This window comes from Mustela erminea, chromosome 2, assembly GCF_009829155.1.
Source record: "Mustela erminea isolate mMusErm1 chromosome 2, mMusErm1.Pri, whole genome shotgun sequence".
NCBI lineage: Eukaryota > Metazoa > Chordata > Mammalia > Carnivora > Mustelidae > Mustela > Mustela erminea.
In genome coordinates this window covers 47,152,564-47,163,910 of record NC_045615.1, presented here as the reverse complement: position 1 = coordinate 47,163,910, position 11,347 = coordinate 47,152,564, and the positions used below count along the sequence as shown (strand labels likewise).

The 11,347-nt window shown below is 37.4% G+C and overlaps 1 protein-coding gene across 1 annotated transcript; it reads right to left on the bottom strand.

Moving 5' to 3' along the window:
- Positions 1-1,223: 1,223 nt before the first annotated feature.
- SPP1 (secreted phosphoprotein 1) lies at positions 1,224-9,491 on the bottom strand. Its single transcript, XM_032332838.1, has 6 exons — positions 9,363-9,491; positions 7,964-8,028; positions 7,813-7,851; positions 4,602-4,643; positions 2,924-3,202; positions 1,224-2,062 (listed from the first exon to the last, which is right to left on the bottom strand). The coding sequence occupies exons 2-6, from the start codon at positions 8,015-8,017 to the stop codon at positions 1,658-1,660; spliced, it is 819 nt and encodes a 272-aa protein (XP_032188729.1). The 5' UTR covers positions 8,018-8,028; positions 9,363-9,491; the 3' UTR covers positions 1,224-1,657.
- Positions 9,492-11,347: the final 1,856 nt, after the last annotated feature.

The window sequence follows — 11,347 nt, the reverse complement described above, 5'->3', positions numbered from 1 at the left end:
TTTTTTTTACTTGTTCTTTTCTAATTTTTAAGATGGGAGCTCAATTTATTTCTTTTCTTTTTTCTTTTTAAAGGTTTATTTATTTATTTGACAGACAGAAATCACAAGTAGGCAGAGAGGCAGGCAGAGAGAGAGAGAGGGAAGCAGGCTCTCGGCTGAGCAGAGAGCCAGATGCGGGTATCGATCCCAGGAGCCTGAGACCATGACCTGAGCTGAAGGCAGAGGCTTAAACCCCTGGGCCACCCAGGCGCCTCTTTATTTTCATTTTTTAATATGCTTGTTGCTGCAGGAATTTAAGACCATGGTTTTTCTGTGATCACTGATTTAACTATAATCAATTGATTCTGTGTTTTCATTATGATTCTTTTTAAGAAAATCTGCCCCTTAATTTTTCCCTTTTTGTCCTAAAAGTTACTTAATAGAGAATTTTAAAATTTCCAAGTGAAATTTCTAGTTTTAGAAAGAGCAGAGGAGTAAGACATGGAAGTAAAGATTCTTGTCCCACTTCAGGCTTCTAGAACTTTCAGTTTTGAATGAAATTGAAAATCTTGCTTATTACCTGAAACTGCATTTTAAAATTTTCCAATACAAGAGGACTGCTTATTATCTAAGGTTGATCAAAATAGTTAGGGAAAAAACTGCTATGGAACCTATCAAATTTTCATCCAAGGACAAAAAAGCAATAAATTTACTGAGCAAATTAATGATGAGTGATGAAAAACAATAAAATTGATTTGTGATTGCAGCTAGGATTTCGTTAGCTTTTATATCAGCTTTGTAAAAATGAGAAAAAGGTGTTTTCCTGCGTTAAAGAGTCCAGCATGGTTGGGGGATTTCTGGCTGAATATCAACCCCAACTTGAATTCTCTTTCTGTAAATAGGAACTTTAACTCAGCCAGAATCTGTACGGTTGAACCATCAAACCCCGGATTGCTCTCTACTAAGCTTAGTTGGTTCGCTAAAGTAGTAAGAGATTGCTAAGACAGTATATCTTGAATGCTCTCAGCACAAAAAAGAAATGATGGTTATGTAACAGGACTGAGAAGGTGACAAGTTAGAGGTGTTAGCTAGTGCAATGGTGGTGATCATTTTCAGTACGAGTGTATCAAATCGTCATGTGCTATACTTTACACTTACACAATGTTATAAATCATTTATATTTCAATAAAGTTGTGGGAAAATAAAAAGAGGAAAAGAAAAAGAAAAAGATACCACTAAACTCATTATATCTGAGACTAAGATTTATTCACACGCACAGAAAAAAATAATCACAACCAAATATATACTAATTTAAAAAACAAATGTTATAGTGACGTAAGGTTTTATATTCTCTTTTTATAAGTGTGTAAAAGTATTTTGTTTGTTTCTACATAAATTTCTATTCATAAAAGAAGAGCAAACATTACAATGCAGTGACAGCTTGCGTTTCTTCTATGAAAAGAACATAGACCAAACCCTGAAGCTTTTAGTTTACAAGGCTGTTACCATGAAGCCACACACTAAACTAATGATCAAAACTGGTATCTCTTTCCAGATCCATATACATGTACCTTCACCAACTAAGCTGAGAAATAAGCATTTCATATTGTCTCCCATCCTGCTACAGTGTATTTTTTCTTTTCACTAAAAGCAGAGTAAGAAATTGCATTTTCTCCATCTAATTGACCTCAGTAGATGCACTGTCTAGTTCATGAGAGATGGGAAATTTCAAGTGCTTATCTTCTTCCACACTCCCGGAGTCTAGGACTTGCTCATTTTCATGGCTTTGAACAATATAGATGTTGAGTTCACTGCTGACTTCAGAATTTTCCTGACTACCAGTCTCCTGGGAATGCTTACTGCTCTCATCACTTGCTTTCAGCTTATACTCCCTGGTGTGCCTGCGGCCCTTGGTTTCCATACTATGGTCATCCATCTGACTGGTTTCCTGACTGTATCTTGCGTGGCTGTCCCTGTCAGAAGTTCCCCGCACTGTCTGGGAAAGAAGGTCAGCATTGAAGTCATCTTCCGTACTCTCACTTTTCACAAGTGATGTCAAGTCCTCCTCTGTAGAATCAGGATACTGAATCACAGAACAAATGGAAGAAGAATTAAATGAAGAACCAAGGATGGGAACAGTCTTATTCTGCTTTCTAACTTTTAGACCAATTATACTGAAAATTGTCTAAATTTGGCTGCAGCAGAAAACAGGAGTAGCGTGTTACTTTGTTTTTAACCGAGTCTTTTCACATATTCATCTCCTTTAGTTTAATAGACACATCAATTATGCATATGATAAAGACTATGATGTAGGCCTCATGATCTCTGTTTTACATAAAGGGAAGGTGAAAAAAGTGAAAGAGTAAAACGATTAGTAAGTGGCAAGGCTATGTGTCAAATTCAGATCCTTCAACTATGGATTAAACAAAATTTGCAACCCTACAGTTCATCTCAGGTATTTAACTTCAAAGCATGACCATTATATTGTGAAAATAGTTGCTGTTTTCCAAAGTTGTTTTCTTTAATCTAAAAAAGTGAATAGAATAAAATGCTTTAGAGCCAGGATTTGGGAAAAGATCATTGTTATTGAGAGACAAAAGTAGGGAGAAATTGCACGAACTTAAATGTAAAATCACCAAATGAAAAAATGTTTCGTGTTCAATAGTCATAAATTAGAGGCACTTGGGTGGCTCAGTCGGTTTAGCGCCAGACTCTTGATTTTGGCTCAGGTTGTGAGCTCAGGGTGGAGTCTGCGTGTCCGTCTTCCCTGCCTCTTCCCCTCCTCCTGCTCTCTCTCTACAATAAATAATTTTTAAAAACTTTAAAAAGTCATAAATTAATAATTCCTACTGAATGAATGAATGAATAAATGAATGGGAATAGACACACTCTGGTTTCCTAGAATAGGGCTCAAGTCATCGTCTGTGTCTGTTGAAGGATTTACCTGGACTTCATATGTGTGGGACTTCTTCGATCTGGACCTCAGTCCATGAGCCACACTATCACCTCGGCCATCATTTGAGTCTCTTGTGGGGACAGATGGAGTGAAAAATTGGGTTGCTGGAATGCCAGTGGGAAAATCAGTGACCACTTCGTCAGACTCATCAGATTGCTTAGAGTCATCATCTACGTCTTCGGAATCCACAGAATCCTGACTGTCCACATCATCTCTGTCATCGTCATCCACATCTTCGTGGCTTTCATCGGACTTGCTTGAGAGGTTCTGAAAAACAAGATGGCCAGAAAAATTGGGGTAATAGTTTTTTATTTTCCCTTAGTCTTTCCTGGTGCATTTGTCTTACAGACTAATTTGGTTTCAGAATCTTTGCATTCGCAACAGTGTATTCAGTGGTTTCTAGGAGCAAAGTGAGTATCTTCCAACTTCTTTTTTAACACCAGGATGAATGGAATCATAATCTGAGGTATTTTTCTTGCTCTTCCACAAATAATTACTTTCATAGACATTTTCAAGCCATATATGTGAGTATAATGTTTCCATGGATAAGATTGCTTTTCCTTATTCATATTAGATATTATTTAAATTACCAAATTCAATGATGAAATGAATACAGATACATAATTGTGAGGTTACTTTTTATTTGAAATGAGAATTCTCAGGAGATTGGAGCATCCATGTATTAATGCATATACCAAAACCTAAAACCACCCCCTTATCAGCATGCATAAGCAAGAGGTAACTCCATTATGCTTGTCTGTCAACTGCAACTCAAAGCTCTCAACCAAATTAATCACTGAATATCTATTAAACTTCTGATTAGCAAATAAACTGGATTATTTATCTAACTTTCCTAGTTAGAAATTCTTTGCATATTTAAACAGATGTTAAGGAAAACAAATTTAACTTATCTCTTTGTTTAGCAAATATATCAATAGTCTTAATAAAAAACAATAGCTGTCACCTAAACCATTATGTTAGGAACAGAAATGTTCCCCTGAGATTAAAATCTTGGCTTTTGTAGGCATTATTAGATGCTTATCAGATAGTAGATAAGACATTTACAAAATACCTTAAAGAAAATGTTAAGAGGCTTACTATTTCAAATAACAGACATTAGTAAACATTTCCTGCTACACTAAACTTATCTGAAGAAACCTGGTATTTCTTTCTTTTCTTTCTTTTTTTTATTAACATAATGTATTACTTGCTTCGGGGGGGATAGGTCTGTGAATCATCAGTCTTACACAATTCACAGCACTCCCCATAGTACATACCCTCCCCAATGTCCTTCACCCAGCCACCCTATCCCTCCCTCTCAACCCCCCAGCAGCCTTCGGTTTGTTTCCTGAGATTAAGAGTCTCCTATGGTTTGTCTCCCTCCCAATCCCATCTTGTTTCATTTTTTCCCTCCTTACCCCCAACAGCCCCCTGCGCTGCCTCTCAAATTCCTCATATCAGAGAGATCATATGATAATGAAACCTGGTATTTCTAAAGGTTAGTAAATACATTTTTTTTGGAGCAGGTTTTAAATTGGCAATTTACTGTAACATTTGCTAATAGAATATTGTCAGATTCAAACTCAGGCCTTGTCATTAGGAGAAAGAGTGGCTTCTTTCATCTCTCTATGGCATGGACGGCTTCTGACTCACGGTGAGGACTCACCTTTTGTTGAAAATCATCATTTTCTTGAGAGAGCACAATGTTCTGAAGAAGGAGGGACACATATCAGTTTATATCAAACATATCTCATGTTTTAATTCAAAAGTTAGCCTTTGCTATCCAAAGCAGGTCTTATTTTTCAGCCTCATAAGTGGGTGGCTTGAAGTGGGGGACATAACCAGATCAATTGCTATCTTAAGCTCACATTTACTGACAGGCAGGAAGGATCCATTTAATTGGCCTGAATGTTGTTGTTCTTTAATTGTGAGAAATTTAATTCTTAAAATTAGTTAAAATTAAAAATACCTGTAGCGCTAGAAAGTCTGCTTTTGAGATGGGTCAGGCTTTAGCCATGTAGCTATAGCACCTGGGTATTTGTGGTAAAGCTACAAAAAATGTTGCATATTTGTCATTATTAAAGAAAGAAACATAAGGATCTCTAAGTGATAAACTGAAAAAACAACTGTACTTCACTGATCTTGATAGATAAGTGTAATATGCCTCTCTATGGTCAACCAGAGCCTGAGACACCTCACATTTCCTTTCTCCTGCAGATTCATTTAATACACTCTTATATAGTACTGCCTTAGATCAGGCATTCTTTCAAAGTGATTTACAAATATTCATTTAATCCTCTCAACCCCCTGTGAGATAGGTATCATTATTCCCATTTTACAGATCAAGAGAAACTCAGCCACAAAGAAATTAAGTGGCAGAGTCGGGGTTCAAACCTATGCAGACTAGCTCTTCTCAATGAGGCATTGTGTGCCTGCTGGACACCGGGCATTCCTGTCCTGTGCTTACTAGCTTAAATATCCCCTCAGATAAAGCACGTCTAAAGCAGAGGTGCCCTTAATTAGTGGTGATCTTCACTGTTCCCTCTATGGAACAAGGAGGAACTCTCTGAGGCTGGTTGTCTGATACAGTATCCTCCGGTCGTATAGCATATGGTTGTTTAATTTAATTAAAATGGAATATAATAAAAAAGTCAGTTCCTCAGTTGCAGTAGCTACGTTGTGAGTTCAGGAGCCACATGTGTCTAGTTGCGCTCTGGGTGGACCATGCAGAACTATAATATTATTATAATATTAACATCATGGCACAGAAGTTCCATTGCTCCATCGTGTCAGAGGTGTGAGTGGAATGGTCTTTCCTTTAGCCAAGTTATTTATCTGGAAAATAACTATCCTAGGACAGAGAATGGAAATTGCTCTGAGTAAGTGTCATCTGATAGGCTGTATCACCCAGAGCCAATCCCTTCCCTTCCCTGTCCTTGAGAATGAGAGCCCTGGCCAGTTCCATGGGTCCCTTTCACAGCCAGCCACCGGGTGGGGGAGGGGCAGGGAGGCAACCAGTCGGTAGCACTTGGTCTTTTCTCCAGGGCTGGCTCCAACTGGAGCAGCGTCATAGTGGGCTTCTCTGAAAGCTTTTGCTGGAGGAAAGGGTTCCTTGCCTTAAAAGAAGTGAAACTAGAGTTCTAGAGGAGTTCCAAGTTTCCCTCTCTCTCTCTCTTTTTTAAATTTAAAAATATATAAAGAGGATATGTAAATATGTTATAATTTATATATATTTAATATATATATTTCCTGCTGCTACATATAATATGTGCTCAGAGAGAAGGCATTTGTAAGTTAAATTTATGATTTAAAATAAGGTACCATGAGGACAATATAGGTGAACAAAACAAATAGATTAAAACCCCCTGATAGTCGTAACACTCGCAGACAACAATGCTCATCTTCAGAGGGATAGCCTTATAACTTTCACATATTTCCGACTAGCTCTAAATTTCTAGGATGCTGGAAGGTTGAGCTCTTCACTTATCTCCTCAATGGAACTGAATAATTTTATACTGTTACAGCTTTATGTGCCACATTAATTCTATGAAAAAGTCACCAATTCTTGCCTCATATAGTGTGAACTCTATCTTCTCTGTAAATGTTAATTTTTCTGTCCTATTGTTTTCTCAAATCAGTTGGAAAACAGACATGCCTCTACCTACCTAGTTGCACATCCAAACACATGCAGCAAACTTCTCCTAATGACTTCATTCAGCAATCTCTTTTCAGTGACCCCAGGCAACTCTATACAGGCCTTTATTCTGTTTATCTGGGATTGAACTCTGTGTGCCTTTTAGCCTGAGCTTCTCAGAACAATGCCCATTTGTTATTTGGCTGGCACAGTTTCACCCATTTTGGAAGGACATGTACATCTATTGATTTCGTCTTAGGTTTGGTTAGGAAATTGTTAAAGTCAGCTGACAAGCATAACAGATCCAAACAGCATAAAAACCTTTCTTTTTATAATGGGTTCCTTAGCCAATATCTTAGGAGATATTATGAATCATACAAACTGTCCAATGTGTGAGACAGATTTTAAACTCAGTAAGCAAAGGATGGAATTTTCTATGTCTAGTACAGTATGTTGACTCATGGAAAGAAAAAGTCACATGACTTCATAGAATTCCTTTTACATAAATGATAATGGCCCAAAGAACTAGTTTGGTGTTAAGAATGTGTATTTACTAAAGGCTATACAGATCCTCCTCAACTTGCAATGGGGGTATGTCCCAGTAAACCCATCACATGCTGAAAATATGGTAGGTCAAAGATGGATTTATTACACCTAACCTGCTGGGCATGATAGCCCCTCTTAGGGCTTAAACATGAGCTTAAACATGCTCAAAGTGTTTACATTAGTTGGCAGTTGGGCAAAAAGCACATAACACAAAGCCCATTTTATAATAAAGTCATGAACATCTCATTTAATGTATTGAATACTAAAAGTGAAAAATGGAATTGTCGTGTGAGTACAGGATGGTTGAAAGCATATCGGTGTTTACCCTTGTGATGGCCTGGCTGATTGGGAGCTGTGACTCACTACTGTTGCCTAGCATCCCAAGAAAGTATTGTTCCATACATTGGTAGCCCAGGAAAAGGTCTAAATTCAAAATTTGAAGTATGGTTTCCATTAAATGCATATGGCTCACCCACCATGATGAAGTTGAAAAATTGTAAATGGAACCTTCGTTAAGTCGGTGACCATCTTTAACTGTGCTTAGTACTGGCCTAGGTTGAAAGCCGGTAGTCAATAAATACTTATAATTAACAGCATGACTATGAAAATAAGTAAAATGGCAACAAATATGTATGTAGTGCCTCTCGTGCAGCTGCATAAATCATCTGACTTCATGATAAACCTGAAAGATGCTTACCTGCTTTTCCTCAGAGCTCCCAGAATCGGCCTGCTTAATCTTTGAAACAGAAAAGATCAAGAGAGATTACAATGTGAATGTGTTCCTAGCACAGGGGAGCACACAATTCATTTATTTTGAGAAATATCCTTTAAGATTCAGTTGTACTCACCGGAATCGCATAGGCAATGCCTAAGAGGCAAAAGCAAATCACTGCAATTTTCATGGTGATTTTTCCTGCAAAATATTTTGTAAGGAATATTTGATTTCTTTGTAGGGTAAAATGGTGATACCTGTTTATGCTAGTACACTACAAAATTATTACAAATAAAATATATTTCCTGTAGAATATTTTCTACTTTTTGGAGAAAACATATGTTTTAATCACCATGGCCTTTTGAGTTGCTATTTGTAATGCCTCCTCTTTACTCCATCTCTCACTATTAGGCAAGGGAGAGAGGAATCTCACAAGGCTATATTCAACTTTAAGATTTAGAATTCCAGGGACACCTGGGTGGCTCAGTCAATTAAGCGCCTTACTTCGGCTCAGGTCATGATCCCAGGGCCCTGGGATCGAGTCCCACATGGGGCTTCTTGCTCAGCAGGGAGCCCGCTTCTCCCTCTGCCTGCTCTGCCTGTTCTGCCTGGAGCTCTCCATGTGCTTCTGCTCTCTCTCTGACAAATAAATAAATAAACTCTTAAAAGAAAAAAAAAAAAGGTTTAGAGTCCCAGGGATTATACCATTACTATGTGACAGCTCAGCTATCCTAACCTAAAAACAGATCATTAGTAATTGAATTAAAATAATAAACTGCTGTTGGAATGTTTATTTCTCAGGGAAGAAAAACACAAAGAGAGAGAAAATAAAACTATTGAAAGCAACTTGCTTTCTTCACTTTTCCAGCATGTATTTTAAGTGTGATTTTTAACTTAAATTATTAAAAAGGTACTACTTGGGTAAAATGAAGCTGTCTCAATGCTCAGTTATTTAAGAAAGGCATTATAGAAATTTGAAACAAAATCCAAAACACTGAAAAAAGTCAACAGCTTTTCTATTCATGATAATAAGTCTGCATAGTGTCATACAGGTATCTTGGTGAGGAATTTAACAGCTAAATACAGAAGTGAAATATTCAGAAAGGTTTTTTTTTTTTTCCTTGCAAATAGGATGGATACATTTTATCATTGAAACATAGCATAATTATTAGTTTACATTGCCACTAAAGATCCTTTTCCTTTTAAATGCTTCCACAGCCATCTACCCATTAAAAATAATATATATATAGTCATTCAAAAGGGGCATAGAATTTTTCTTTTTTTTCTCGTTTGGAAGAAATCTTTCAGTTCTTTTGAGGACTTCAAGCATTTTTGAGTTATATAAATGACTGGCTTTCAAAATTCCCAGTTACCTTTCTTCCAGGAAATCTGTAATACATCTGGCGTGCTCAATTAAAAGACTAAAACGGCATAAGTCTGCTTAACAGCTTTACAGTTCAGCTCTTTTCCTTACAACTTGCCCTCCCCACCCTGAAATGAAGCGGAATGCCTGGGACAGCGAGGTGCGGGCTTACCTTGCTCTGTGGCTGGCTGAGAAGAGAACCCAGTCCTGGATGATGCTGCCTTGCTCGCCTTCTCCTCCTGCTGCTGACAGTCAGGACCTCCCAGAATTTAAATGCTGCTGCAGACATTCTCCACCAACACAGGGAGGCGGAGTAATGTGTCATGAGGTTTTTTTGCCACTGCCCAACCCACTTGCTCCCACACTTCCCCCTCTGGTTTTTGTGGTTAAAAAACAAAGAAGCAAACACAGAGAAACTACTCTAGAGTTCAAACATTACTGATGTACGATATCATTAACTAGGTGTTTCATTTATGGGATTAGCATTCAGCATCATGGAAGGGCATGTAGCGGTCCTGTAAAAAAGTGGGGAGGAATGACTAGTTCTTTGGGTTTATAATGTTTGAATTAGAAGGAAAAAAAAAGAACGTAAATCAGTCTTAAATGAAATGGAATAGATTTTGGTTTCTTTCAGGTTAAATAACAGATAAGGTAATATATGCAACCAAATTTGCTTAATTTGCTTAATAGGTGCAAGGCTTTTGTTCAGGCGGAAGAAGAGTTTATAGAGAGGCTCCCTGCATCCTTTGCTACTGCAGGCTCAGTGTTGTCATTTCAAGTATGTAGCAGTTTGTCATTTAGACAAATGACATTACTAACACTAAATTCCATGTTTATGCCCCTTAAGTTGGATTTACAATGACCGTTCAAGGACACGGATTTTTGTCGCACCATTTGAATTGTGTGGAGGTGGTGAATCGGGTACTTTGCTATGTAAGACAGAAGAATGATAATTTACTCTATATGCTGCGGAAGTAAGGCAGCTTCTGGCGAAGTGTTACTGCTTGAGAAGGCTGCTTCTGGGGCCAGAGTGTGGCTCTGAGTCCCACACTGACATCCATGAGCTGTTTGACCTTGAGCAAATCTCTTAGCCTGCCTGTATTTGTTTTTTCTTCTGTCAAATGAACATGATATTACGTTGCTCATGGGGGTTGTGAAAAGTTTAAATGAATCATGTGTAAAACTAACAATGCTATTACATGCATATTTTAAGCACTGTGTATGTTAACTATTCCTGAAATTTTTAGAAGAGCACGTTTTCACCATTTGTAATATCTTTAAGTGGAATAGGTTATTAGGATGAGGTTAGATTATCAAGAGGGTAATTTGCACATCTGTATAGGAATGGATTGATTTACGATTCATCTTTTTTTCTAGTTTTTCTACCAAATATATATAAAGTTTGTTACTTAATAAATAAAATGAAAAATATTTTTCTATATCAAAAAAGCTTTACTGGGTATTTAAAAGGTATTTAAATGAAAGAAAATTACAGATGAACTTTGAATATGGAACTAGAGAAACTAGGGGTAGCAAAGCTCTGAGTCCCTTTTAAATATTTAATATTTTAAATATTTAATATTTGATATGTAATATTTAATACTGTTTTGAGATTACTTAACTTACTTAACTTCATCGACTTCTCTTAGTTGTGAAATGGGGGGCACACTATTCATTTACCTCACATCTCACAGTGTAAGAATTATATGAGATTAAAGATAAATGGTTTTATTTATTATTAGTTCTATCTATGGTGTCAGCTCCTGGGTACTAAACGCTGCTTTTAATAGAAATATGGATTAAATAATTTCTTGCAGTGTAATCCCATAGGTTTTGGGACATTTGGTGGTGGGGGTATGTCTATTATGGATGCATTCCAAATGAGTTGGTATTGTTAATCGGTGGGACCTAATCACACATTTTAATAATTCAGATGGGGGCACCTGGGTTGCTCAGTGCGTTTAGCCTCTGCCTTCGGCACAGGTCATGGTCTCGGGGTCCTGGGATTGAGCCCCACATTGGGCTCTCTGCTCAGCAGGGAGCCTGCTTCTCCCTCTCTCACCTTCTCTGCCGACTTGAGATCTCTCTCTGTCAAAAAAAAAGAAAAAAAAAACTCAGATGGCAGCTATCTCTATAAAACATAAAGCATACAGGTTA